At 43.0% G+C, this 13,520-nt stretch overlaps 2 protein-coding genes across 3 annotated transcripts in view; both read left to right on the forward strand.

Annotated features, from left to right (window-relative positions):
• Nucleotides 1–4,776, forward strand: part of LOC310774327 (dedicator of cytokinesis protein 9-like) — a gene marked incomplete at its 5' end in the record, with an annotated part of 89,039 nt that extends 84,263 nt beyond the window's left edge. Inside the window, 2 exons of one of the 2 annotated variants that reach the window (XR_014552593.1) lie at nt 2,093–2,227; nt 3,535–3,671. Coding sequence is in view for 1 of the 2 variants with exons in the window: in XM_083634380.1 (XP_083490506.1) it covers nt 2,089–2,227; nt 3,535–3,651 (256 nt within the window). Of the gene's footprint in view, nt 1–2,088; nt 2,228–3,534 lie in introns of both variants that reach the window. The other variant, XM_083634380.1, reaches the window with a different exon arrangement.
• A 5,917-nt stretch (nt 4,777–10,693) lies between these two features.
• The window catches only part of slc15a1b (solute carrier family 15 member 1b), a gene marked incomplete at both ends in the record, with an annotated part of 11,442 nt that continues 8,615 nt past the window's right edge, over nt 10,694–13,520 (forward strand). The window contains 5 exons of the mRNA XM_083633112.1: nt 10,694–10,700; nt 11,148–11,179; nt 11,408–11,495; nt 12,435–12,576; nt 13,077–13,196. Coding sequence (XP_083489238.1) covers nt 10,694–10,700; nt 11,148–11,179; nt 11,408–11,495; nt 12,435–12,576; nt 13,077–13,196 — 389 coding nt within the window. The remainder of the gene's footprint in view (nt 10,701–11,147; nt 11,180–11,407; nt 11,496–12,434; nt 12,577–13,076; nt 13,197–13,520) is intronic.

The raw sequence follows: 13,520 nt of genomic DNA on the forward strand, positions 1-13,520 counted from the left end.
TCCCAGCACCCCCTGCTTAAAATGACTTCCAGCGGCCCTGTCACAGGCCAGTCCCTCTGCAGGGCCTACAACATGTTGAACATCACAGGCCAGTCCCTCTGCAGGGCCTACAACATGTTGACCATCACAGGCCAGTCCCTCTGCAGGGCCTACAACATGTTGAACATCACAGGCCAGTCACTCTGCAGGGCCTACAACATGTTGACCATCACAGGCCAGTCCCTCTGCAGGGCCTACAACATACTGAACATCACAGGCCAGTCCCTCTGCAGGGCCTACAACATGTTGAACATCACAGGCCAGTCCCTCTGCAGGGCCTACAACATACTGAACATCACAGGGGCCAGTTCCTCTGCAGGGCCTACAACATGTTGAACATCACAGGCCAGTCCCTTGGGCAGGGCCTACTACAACATGCTGAACATCACAGGCCAGTCCCTCTGCAGGGCCTAGAACATGTTGAACATTACAGGCCAGTCCCTCTGCAGGACCTACAACATGCTGAACATCACAGGCCAGTCCCTCTGCAGGGCCTCCAACATGTTGAACATCACAGGCCAGTCCCTCTGCAGGACCTACAACATGCTGAACATCACAGGCCAGTCCCTCTGCAGGGCCTCCAACATGTTGAACATCACAGGCCAGTCCCTCTGCAGGGCCTACAGCATGCTGAACATCACAGGCCAGTCCCTCTGCAGGGCCTACAACATGTTGAACATCACAGGCCAGTCCCTCTGCATGGCCTACTACAACATGCTGAACATCACAGGCCAGTCCCTCTGCAGGACCTACAACATGCTGAACATCACAGGCCAGTCCCTCTGCAGGACCTACAACATGCTGAACATCACAGGCCAGTCAGTCTGCAGGGCCTACAACATGTTGAACATCACAGGCCAGTCCCTCTGCAGGACCTACAACATGCTGAACATCACAGGCCAGTCCCTCTGCAGGACCTACAACATGCTGAACATCACAGGCCAGTCACTCTGCAGGGCCTACAACAGGGATACTCAACTTGCTTTGTCCGGGGGCCACTTTAGTGAAATGATAGAAGGCCAGGGGCCAGTTAATAAACAAACAATATACATTTTTCTGTAGCGGATTGTAGGTTTTTGGGGTGTCAGCCGGAGTTTAGTCTGACAATGTTGTGCACACCGGATAGTTAGTTAGGTTAAGTTAGTTAGGTTAAGTACATACATAAGTGCCTGGGTAGCAAGCAGATGGCGGTATTTGACAATTTAGCAGCTAAATCATAGATTATTGAAAGATATTCCATATTCCAGACTGAAATGCTATAACAGAAGTGGAGTATTGGCCAGAATGACATGAACATTTGGACACTTTGACACTTATTCAGCGGGTATCTTGCATGTTGCGTTCAGGTGCACTGTCTTTTTTTTTTTTTTTTTTTTGCAATTCAATCGCGGGCCACACTGAACATCACAGGCCAGTCCCTCTGCAGGACCTACAACATGCTGAACATCACAGGCCAGTCCCTCTGCAGGGCCTACAACATACTGAACATCACAGGCCAGTCCCTCTGCAGGGCCTACAACATACTGAACATCACAGGCCAGTCCCTCTGCAGGGCCTACTACAACATGCTGAACATCACAGGCCAGTCCCTCTGCAGGGCCTACAACATGCTGAACATCACAGGCCAGTCCCTCTGCAGGGCCTACAACATACTGAACATCACAGGCCAGTCCCTCTGCAGGGCCTACAACATGCTGAACATCACAGGCCAGTCCCTCTGCAGGGCCTACAACATGCTGAACATCACAGGCCAGTCCCTCTGCAGGACCTACAACATACTGAACATCACAGGCCAGTCCCTCTGCAGGGCCTACAACATGTTGAACATCACAGGCCAGTCACTCTGCAGGGCCTACAACATACTGAACATCACAGGCCACTCCATCTGCAGGACCTACTACAACATACTGAACATCACAGCACGTGATCAGCACGTTATCTTGATTTTTTGGGGAAATCAACATCAAATATTCCCTGACTGAATTGAAATCATTACACTGGATGCTAAATAATGTTCTATTATTAAAATGTTTGTGTATCTCTCTTTAGACAGTTTGTGGACGCCTGCGGCCAGGCGCTGGGGGTGAATGAGCGGCTGATCAAGGAGGACCAGCAGGAGTATCATGATGAGATGAAGGCCAACTACAGGGACTTGGCTCGGGAGCTGTCCAACATCATGCATGAACAGGTGGGCCAACAAGCATAGGACCATCACCTGCTCTGAATACCTTGTGAATGGGGTTTAACACATCTGGGCTATTCAGATAATGTCAGGTAAGTTTTCAAGCACAGCAAAGTATGCTAAGTTACCTGGTTTCTGACACATTGTATAAGCCCCACCCACCTAGGTAGGCTAAAACAAGCTATAAAAAGTATTTGAACCAGGTCTGATGTGAATATATGCTGCATCTGGTCCTCAAAAGCAGTGATTCCCAAACTGTGGTCTGGGGACCACTGGTGGTGCGCGAGGCTCCACCTCGTGGTACTCAATAGCCTTGCTGCCATCAGCAAATAAGATGTTTACATGTTTCTGTTTGTGTTGGTTATTTGCGGTCTGACTCACAACAGTAGCCTACTACTATTTAGCCTTTCTGATGCTATTGCATGGTTAAATCTGTGATTTATTTTTAATGGGGGAAAAAAAGTTTGGTAGCCACAATGGGGAGTGGTCCTTAGGAAGTTTGGTTTGTACATAGTAGTGGTACTTGGTCTGAAAAGTTTGGAAACCTCTGCTCAAAAGTGTTTGTGTAGCTTTGTTTTAACACACTTCTGCTTGTGATACTCAGACTAACCAATTCAACTAATAATTTGAATCACCGAGACCTTGCATTGATGTAAATGTGAATGCCTACAAGAAGTAAAAAATCACCTTGCCTAACCAGTAACCACACCAGTAAATCATCTTGTCTATGTGAGACTCGTATGCTACAAAATAAACCAAAAATGCAGGACAGGTATACATTTAGGAGCATCATATTTTGAGCTCATAACACTGCTAGGAAGAGGGGTTTGGTTGCTTCTGGGACCATCCAGGCTGGACATGCATGCTCTCATATTCCTGTCAGATGCTTTGGATATGCCACATGTTGCATAACTCTTCTTTTAGGAAAAGTAGGAAACTGCCCTACATGTTGTCACTACTGCCCTCTACTGTAATCCTCTACATGTTGTCACTAACCACCTTGTCGTCTCCTGCTCTCTTTGTGCTGGCCTGAGCAGATCGGATGGTAATGCTGCTTTTCTCCACTTTTGGTTATACTTTATATAGAAACAGAAATCTTACATAGAAACAGAAATCTTAAACAGCATTTCACTTTTAGAGAGGATGCATACAGTAAATATATATACATATATATATATATATATATATATATATATATATATATATATATATATATATATATATATATATATATATATATATATGTGTGTATATAAATATCTTTCCTAATCTAATCTTTCTAACTTTGCTTTCTCGTGATCTTTTTTGTATAGATTAACCCAGTGGAAGACGGCACAAGGAGCTCTCTGTCCGACTCTATGGGCATCTTTAATGCCATCAGTGGCACGCCGACCAATGCCAACGCACATGGCTCCACCACCATACTCTGATCCAGACCCTTCACCCCCAACTTTTGCCCCCAATTGGCTACATTACCTGCCAGTCAAGGGCTTTGCATCAGTTTGGACATATTTCATGTACCTTAACATAAACTGAAGCAGTCAACCACTAGCATCTTTTTCTCCTGCTGCTTACATACATCCTATGCTCATTGAGACAGTTGGAAAATGTGATATTCACCTCTGTATCAGTTGGCCCATTGGCTCTTGTTTCCTATGGAGACTCCAGTGAATACTATTGACTTTAACAGTACAGGCATGACACCATAGGGTTATTGTCAGACTTGGGTCATGTTATGGTTTTTTGTTTTATCCTATCAGATGGTTTAACACACAAGATGAGTCAATGAGTGGCAGAAAAACAAGACAATCACAGGAAAATAACTGAAAGTGAACTTAGTATACTAGTATCCTATACTGTGATTGACAACTTACCTGATATTATCTGAATTGTCCTGGTGTGTTAACCCCACCCATCTGATGCTCCCTGTAGGTTAAAATAAAGATGAGAAGTTCCAGTATTTGCAAATCTGATTTGACCCAAGTCTGCTCCTTACAGGGATCCTCCCCCTCCCCTTTTTATCTTTAGGGCTCCCATCCATGTACAGTGTTTCATGAAGGCAGAAGTTTTTATTGGAAATAAACGCCACCACTGTAACTACAGATGTATTCTTCTGCTGAGGCGCAGTATTTTTTCATCTCATTTTTCTATTGCTATCCACTGATGCATTTTTCATGTGCAGTATAAGCAACAGATAGTCTTTTCTGTTCCCTTGGATGTGGACATTTTAAAGAAATATTCACTCTATTTTAGACAGATGGACTTAAGGCGACGTGTTTAGGAAATGACTAAGGCCAAGTGAACCACAATGTTCTAACCTATTTTCTCTAAAGAAAAGTGTGTGCAATATTTTCTATTGTTACCAAGGCTACCTACTGCACAGGAAACCACTCTTGCCAAAGACATAAAAGAGAGACTGTGCAATGCAAGAAAGGGCATGACAATGTGTGTTTTCTACCCCTTTGTTTCTTTGTCTGTCCAGTAGATGCCTTTTTATTACAGTATCTCCGAGGTCAAAACAAAACAAAACACATTTTTATCTAATAACTGCTCTTGTAAATATGTTCGAAACTTTTAAATAAATAAAATCTGTGATAATGTCTTGTTCCTAATACCTCATTTTAGTTTTTTCATATACTATATACCCAGACACAAATGAGGGGGGGGGGGGGGGGGGAAACTTGAGTAAATAATTTCCTAGAAATGTTTATAGTATTCCCAGTCACATGCATTTCCTACCAATATGTGCTTTACAATACACACAGCTCATTCTCATTTGATTGTAATTACCTGCTAAATGATTACAATCACCTGTTATTGTCCCACCAAGATGGCCGTGTGATGACTATGAATATCTGATTTTTAAAATGCACTTGAATTATGTTGCTGGAATGTAGTTAGTCAAAAACAATTGATGCTGTAGTACTGTTGCTATATTTCACTCTTGATATTTTTCACTTTACTGTATTTTTTCTTTTGATATTTTAGATGTAATAATTATATTGACTAATAATTGATCATCTTGGGTGATTACATTACATTATTCTGTAGTCTATTATGAGGCATTATCAGTTAAAAATTAATATAGGCTAGATCAAATAGTTTTGAACAGCCGCCACAGAAGCTTTATGAGTAAACACATCCGCCTACTGTTTATATACAATGGTCAAGCATTAAGGTTTTATTGCTGTCCTCTGCTGTTCTGATCTGAATTATGATTAATAACCTCTTGATGCCATAGATTATTTGTGCACGTGTGTATGCGTGCAAGTGTCTCTTTGTGTCTGTGTGTTTGATTTGTGTGAATGACAGCACTGAGCTTGGTACTGTAGATCACTTTGGGCTGCACTTGTTAAAGGGACAGTTCACCTCAAAATCAAAAATACATATTTTTCCTCTTACCTGTAGTGCTATTTTTGAAGCAGAGTTTTGGAGATATCAGCCGTAGAGATGTCTTCCTTCTCTCAAATACAATGTAACTGGATGTCACTTGGCTTAAGTGGCGCTCAAAAATACATTTTAAAAACTCAACAGCAATGTCTCTTTCCAGAAATAATGAACAGGTACATAGGCGGAGTTAGACTTTTAGCTCTGGGGGGCCACTTCTGTAGGAGACACACACAAAAATGTGTCTGTTTGAAATTTTGCCCGTTTGAAGCCAGATTTAGAGGAATATCTCATTCTAAGGCTGGCATCATCATCGTCTCTCTCTAATTATTGTTTAATATAAGAAATATTAGAATATGAGTAGAATTACAGAACATTAATACTCATTATTGTATGTTTAGTAATGTACTGTATATTATATAGTAGGGCTGTGGCGATTCACTTATCTCCCGATTCGATACTATCACGATTCTTGGGTGCCGATTCGATTTATATTGCGATTCTTAAGTATTGCGATTCTACGATTATTGCAATTCGATATTACGATTTATTGCGATTTTTGTTTATTTTTTTCTTTTGTTTTTTCAGTTTGTTTGCTTTTTTACACTAGATTAGAACATGGGAAAAGTTGAATCATACACTAGAGACTGTATATTATATATCATGAGTAGGGCTGGGTGATATAGTTAAAAACAGGGGCGGACTGGGATCATAATTCAGGCCGGGCATTAGATACCAAGCAGGCCAGGCCGATATGGGCCAACGCGCGTGAAATTTGGGCCATTTGAAGCCAGATTTGGGCCGTTTGAAGTCCAATTTTACAATGAGATGCACCCACTTTAACCCTGAAGTGTAATTATTACTTCAGACTAACTAATAAAGTAATAAAACCACTAGTAAACCAGTAGGCGGCGCCTGGTCTGCTGTTCAGTGAGTGGCCTGACTGCAAGCACCCAAAAAAAAAAAAAAAATTTTTTTTTTTTAATTTGCGATTATCGATTCTGGAATAAAAGATCGATCCAAAAAATCGTGACATTAAAAATCGCGATACTTAGGTGAATCGATTTTTTCCCCCACCCCTATTATATAGTGCTTCACTGTTCACTGTTGCTTTTGACCTTCCTCAAAGACACTTTACAAATACAGGATAAAACAACTTTAATGAAGAGAGAAAATATAGATGAGAGAGGGGGAGAGAGAGAGAAATATTATAGGTCAAAAGCAACAGTGAAAAGGGCCTTTTTGGAAAGATGACATAATGAGTATGAAAGACAATGGGCTCTATCTTCCCGACGGCGGTAATTTTGCATTAGCGCCCGTTTTGCACTGGAATAGCGCCGCGCAAAGCCCTAATTGTGGGCGTGTCGCCCCGCTTCGCTTCACGTCATCTCGGCGCACATCTCCGTATAGGCGTGTTTATGCCCAAAAGCATAGTGGAGGTGTGGTCATGCCCATAAAACCACAGCGTCACGTCAGCAGCTTCCTCCTTCACTGAGAGGGAGTGAGAGAGAGAAAGAGGGAGAGAGAAAACGTCTGTATGCTTATCCCTTTTCTCTCTTCTACTGTATCTCCGCTGCAGTAATATACTGCATGCGTAATTACGTAGCGTACCGAGAGCCGTGATGAGTGATGCTGCTCTATTTGAAGAAGTTGAATTTCATTCCACCAGCACACATTTTATTAATCAGCTATTTTCTATTCGTTTCTATTAATATATATATACATCGAATCCCACCAATTTAGTCTGTCATTTTCCCTTGGCGCACATAAAGACACATGCTTCCGTCACTGTCTGCTTGATGGTGAGAGGGACTTCAGCTGCCATCCGCGCAGGGAAAGAGGTTACTGTACACAGTGGCCGGACACAGGTGTTGTGCGAAAAAATTATGCATTTTGAATTGGATTAGGGGATCGAGGGTCTGGCGGGGCGGGAGTCTGTGTGCGCCGGGTGCTGGAGGGGGGTCTTCCCCGAGAAGGTGGGAGCTGGACGGGTATGCAGGCTTGGTGGTGGCGTTTTTGTTGCCTTTAAGGCAAGTTTTGATGTTTTTGTCAAAGCATTCACTTTCAGTGTGTAAGCAATATCATTCTTCCATTCTCTCTGCAACACTGTCACACACTGTCTTGTGAATACACATTAACAAAATAATTAATTGAAAAGCAATAGGAAATCACTGTCATGGCAGCTTGTTGCCAAGGGTCCTTTATCAACTAGACCTTAACAATCATCTCTTTATCTGTAAGACAAGACTCTTTAATTTCCCTTGACTTCCCTGAGTCATAAAGTAATCACTGACTGACTGACTGACTGACACACACACGTGCACACAAACACGTGCAACAGGCCCATTCACCTCTGTTTATGATGCAGAAAATGTGCTGGGAGGTAGGGATGGTGAGTTGCAGGCTGGGGGGTGTGTGCAGTTTTGTTGTCAGTTATGCATGTTTGTCCTTGAGTGTGTGTGTGTGTGTGCGTGTGCGTGTGTGTGTGTGTGTGTGTGTGTGAGTGCGTGCGTGCGTGCACATAATGCAGAAGCGTCATGCCCATTAAAATCTGAGGGGGCAGCTGCCCCATCAGATCTTTGGAAAATAAATAAATACCGTATATATATATATATATATATATATATTTTTTTTTTTTTTATATATATATATTTATTTATATATATGTATATAAAATCATGGTGGTCATTAGTAGTAGAGCATAAATCCCCTTTCAAAACATGTGAAAATGAAATGCTGTTAGTTATTATGGCCATAGTTTGCATAGCAAGTTAGTTGGCTACTTGTACCTACCATGCAGCTAAAGTTAGCATTGTAATGTTAGCCAGAGCTGTTATGGCAGTGAGCTGTTCTCTAAATAAATATATAGGCCCCTATCTTCCCACTGGCCTTAGGCGCTAAAACTGGCGTTAAACGCAAAAAAACACGCCTTGTGCCTGCCTCGGGAAGATAGCATCATGGTTTTAGGCCCCGAAATGCGCTTCACGCCGAAGAGGCGTGGCACAGTGCCAGAATAGGCCAGAATGGGCGTTTCGGCCTTAAATACCGGCCTAATGCTATCTTCCCCCCTGGCGTTAATTTAGCGTTTAGCGCTTTTCAAAACCAGGCCTTATTCAGTGCGCCGGAGATATGACTGTGCGTAATTGCGCACAGCTCTCCTCTGCCATCTCACTCTCTCTCCCCCTCTCTCTCTCTCTCACTCCCTCTCTCTCTCGCGCATCAAACAGGCACGATGACAGATGAAAGTAGTTTTGAGCCCCTGTCATTCAGAGGCTGTTGCATCATCCTACCTGTGCAGTGGGGGATAGGAAAAGGTAGTGAGAGAAAACAATATCATTCTGCCCAAACTTTCACCAATCTAATCTCATCATGACATCCAGCCAAGGATAGGTTATATTTTTTCTAGAACATTCTTTTCACTTTGATCTTGCTATAGTGTAGCGTATTTACATGCTTGCGATATTTAAACTGCAGTTAGATTGGTTTGAGAAGCATAATAATGTGGAATAATATATATGGAGACAGATGGGGATGAAAGAGGGAGGGGGGGAGCTCAGAGCGCTTTGATCGGGCTTTTCTGAGCGGATTGGATCGCTCCGTGGAATAGAACATGAAAGGGACATTGTGATTTGTTTACTGCACTTATCCAATGAGCACGGTGTGAATAATTCTACGCTTAAAAGGCGTGGTTATAATGCTTAAAGGTCCCATTCCGTGCAAAAGCTGTTTTTACTTGTAAATGCATATATACTGCTGTCAGCCCTCCCTGTAATGAGTGGTCACACGCTCAGAACTGCCACAGTTGGATTTGTCCCTATCCAGCGTCCCCCTGCAGTCTCCTCCAAGCCACACCCCCAAACGCTTCGTTTGCCCAGAGGGGAATTGGGACGTCACTAGCTTCCTCCTGCATACTGCGCGGGTCTCTCTCACACAAGCTACCTGCACCATTTAGTCTATAGCCACAAAATTAACACTTCTAGCTGGAGCGACGCCAACTGTACGTGATCCAGCAACTGCAGAGGTGCATTCGGTAAGTCTAGGCATTTTGAGATGTCCTCTTTAGCGTAGTACCGTTAAGTTAACGATAACTCGCAACCTAGCGTGCTGGTCCACAGACGCTAATCTGATTGGCCGCTGGGAGCCTGGGGCGGGCTCTCCCTCAGCGGCCAATGGGAACTGTTAGTTCTGAATATATTATAGAAACAGGCCATTCTTGGGAAGCGACGAGATGAGGAAGTGAGAAATCCGTCACAACAAACGGGGTTGCTATATTTTCGACAGATTAATCCAGAATCATGTTTTATGGACCAGAGACACACGTTTTTAAGAGGTTACAGCTGCACGAATTGGGACCTTTAAGGCCGCGTGTAGCGCCGACAGGAGAATAGGCACTGCGCCGGTCCACCCCCACTAATATGCGCTGCGCCTGGCGCTAAGCGCTTATTTAAGGCCGGTGGGACGATAGAGGCCATAGTATTTACCCTAATGAGAAAAGGAGCAAAAATATTGATGGTCAAAACTGAATAATGACATCCTAACAGTCTGACCCTAATGTTAATTTAAAATGAGATATTCCTCTAAATCTGGCTTCAAATGGCCAACATTTTAGAAATAGCTAAATGGACTGATTGATAGATAAATCAATCAATCATGAGTGGATTCAGCACACTTTATCTGGTGAGACTGTCAGACTGATTGAATCATTGCAGATCTATTCAGACCTTAGGTCGCCCCCTCAGAATTTTGGCTTGCATGACGCCCCTGCACGTGTGTGTGTGTGTGTGTGTGTGTGTGTGTGTGTGTGTGTGTGTGTGTGTGTGTGTGTGTGTGTGTGTGTGTGTGTGTGTGTGTGTGTGTGTGTGTGTGTTAGTGTGTGTGTGTGTGTGTGTGTGTGTGTGTGTGTGTGTGTGTGTGTGTGCGTGTGCGTGCGTGTGTAAGATACATGGCCTAGCATCCACAGGCACCTGAGGCCTGGTGGCAGGTTATATAAGGAGCTTGCCATGGTTGAGCTCGGTCTCAGTGTTTAGTCTCTTTGCTGAAGGATTCAGGTAAAGAAAGGATCGGGGGACTACACACACAGCAGCCATGGCAGGTGGGTCCCGCTCTGGATACGGGTCCTGGGAACGGGAGGCTCCTGGCCGGCTGCACACATGGAGGAACCCCTCTTCACATTTTTGGAATCTGACATAACTTTGCCAAGAAAAGCTATTCCAGGCATTACAGTTTCTTGATTTGTTTTAACTGTTCACACAGTGTAAAGGTTGAGGGAGACTAAAGTGACTTGCTCAATTCTATAAATAATAATAATAATAATAACAATGCAAAGTACTTCTTATTTATTTATTTGTAATATTTGACAAGAAAACATTTGTAGGCTACTAAAACAGCATAATTTCTTTATGTATTTATTTATTATCCTTTGCACAGTGATTATTGCTTTTTTCTGCAACATTCCGGGCATTTTATGTGGCTATCATAAGTTTTATAAGGCAAACTGCCATGTTAATGTGACTCATGGATATTTACTGTATGTCTGCAGACAAAGAGGAGTTGAAGAAGCCCAAGAAATCGGTGAGTCTAAACACATTCAAAATAAATTACCAGACAGAGTAGTGTTACTGTTATTTCATATTGATTTGACTGTTTGACAGTTATTGTAATGTCTGTAGTGTTTGCTTTGCTTCCCAGTGTAGGTTTAAGAGTTGCTGTACTTATGTGAACAAACATAGCAGCAGTCATCATCACCGTACCCTGAGGAGTTAGCAGCGTAAATGCCTTATTGTCCTTTTCCTCTCACAGACAGCAACTGTCTTTGGCTACCCAATAAGTATCTTTTTCATTGTGGTGAATGAGTTCTGCGAGCGTTTCTCCTACTATGGCATGCGAGGTGAGTTGGTCTGAATCCACCATAAAATAATTCCTGCTAACCCTTTCTATAAAGGTCATGTCTTATAAGTGGTGGACATAATGTATTATAATAAGCATCAATAATTATGGTATAGTATGATTTTGTGAGCGTTAAGTGAAGTGACAGCACTATAAGATTATTAGCAATTGTATGATGCTATAACACAGTTATGAGGACTTATGAGCAGTATTTGCTGGCTGCAAGTACTGTTTTCTGTCATCAGATTGCAATCAGATAGTGCTTGACCACATTAGCCTGATTTCATTTACACCTGGCATTAACATGCATTTTGGGTGATCATATTGCAATCTGATTGCAATCTGATCACCCAAAATGAGTATCCTTTCAATCTGCATACAGTTGCTGTATCCAGATTGAGAGGACACATTGCATTTACACTTGTGTTCAATGTGTACACTCCATCCCTGACCACCTCCGGAGGTGGTTTGACCGATGAGATTGCAATCCGTCTTCAATGTGTCTTGGGGCGTTTACACCTGTACTTTCTTATATGATGTATTCTTGATACATTGGTCAAGCACAATCTGATTGCAATCTGATGACAGAAAACGCATGTTAATCGCAGGTGTAAATGGCCTCACTGTTCTCACTTTGGCATGGAGCTATAAAGCAGTATGAATGCTGAACGTTAAAAGCCTTAGAAATGCATTATAATGTCTTATGAAATGTGCTCATAATGCATTACAGACATGACCTTCATAGAAAGTGTTACCGAATTCCTTCTTTAGTAATGAATATTGTTTCCTTTTTTGGCCATTTTATTAGATGTCATACTGTTTTGTTCAGTCATTTTACTTCACCTCCCCATCTAATTTCTCTCTGCATCCCTCTCCATCCTCTCCCCTGTCTTTCTCCCTTCTCCCCCTATCTGCTCCCCTCTTGCCTCCCTCTCTCCAGCTGTACTGGTGTTGTACTTCAGGTACTTCCTCAGGTGGGACGATGACATGGCCACCAACATCTACCATACCTTTGTGGCTCTCTGCTACCTGACGCCCATCCTGGGAGCCATAGTGGCTGACTCATGGCTTGGCAAGTACAAGTGAGTTGCCAAATCCATCGATCTACTTAAATGGAAAGGAATTGCATAAAAATGTCTTCATTCTTTAGGGTCGAGTTGTACGATCTCTACAACCCTGGTTGATCTCTACAACCCTGCTGCACAGGTTATATTGAAAAAGCTCATTTAATGAAAATCCATGTGAAAAACAGGGAATTCAAGTCCTTTTTACCAATGACAGAATAAAGATCTATTTTGTCTTGTGACTTGTTTATTTAGGAAACCCTTTAACTGTAACTGCAGTAATTTACTGTACTTATTATAGTCCTGATTGATTTATGTTGTGGTTTATTCAAAACAGCAATCGGACCACAACTAAATTAACACAAGTAGATGAAGTAGAGAATCAGCTGTTATATTTCTGTTCTCTGGCTAGATACAAAAGGATCTTTGAACCATGTCTATCTTATCTCTATTTGTACCTGAGGTAAACTTGTCCACCACCACCCCACACCCCTCCACCTCCTCCTCCCTCTCTACAGGACCATCGTCTACCTGTCCATCGTTTACACGTTGGGGCAGGTCGTCATGGCGATAAGCGCTATCAATGACATCACGGACCATAACAGGGATGGGACCCCCGACAACATGACCTTCCATGTGTGAGTTGAACACACTCTAGCAACACAAGCGATACATACCCAACTAGGACTGCACTCAGAGAGTGCAGACCTCCGCCAAGGCCAAAACTCCAGTCTGCTATGCTATGCAAATTTTGGCAGTCGGATCAAACCCTAACCCTGACCCACCCACAGACCCCCAGGCACTCCCCCTACCCACCCCTCCAATCCCGACTCTCTACAACCTTCCTATCCCTAGCTACTGTATGGCCCCTTTTCTTTAGCCCCGCTCCCTTCCTTGACCCGAATCGGGTCAGATCCACGCCAAAATGTTATCAGTTCTTCCTTGGCCCATGCTGCTATACC

Source organism: Poromitra crassiceps (assembly GCF_964638095.1).
Source record: "Poromitra crassiceps genome assembly, chromosome: 3".
Lineage (NCBI taxonomy): Eukaryota > Metazoa > Chordata > Actinopteri > Beryciformes > Melamphaidae > Poromitra > Poromitra crassiceps.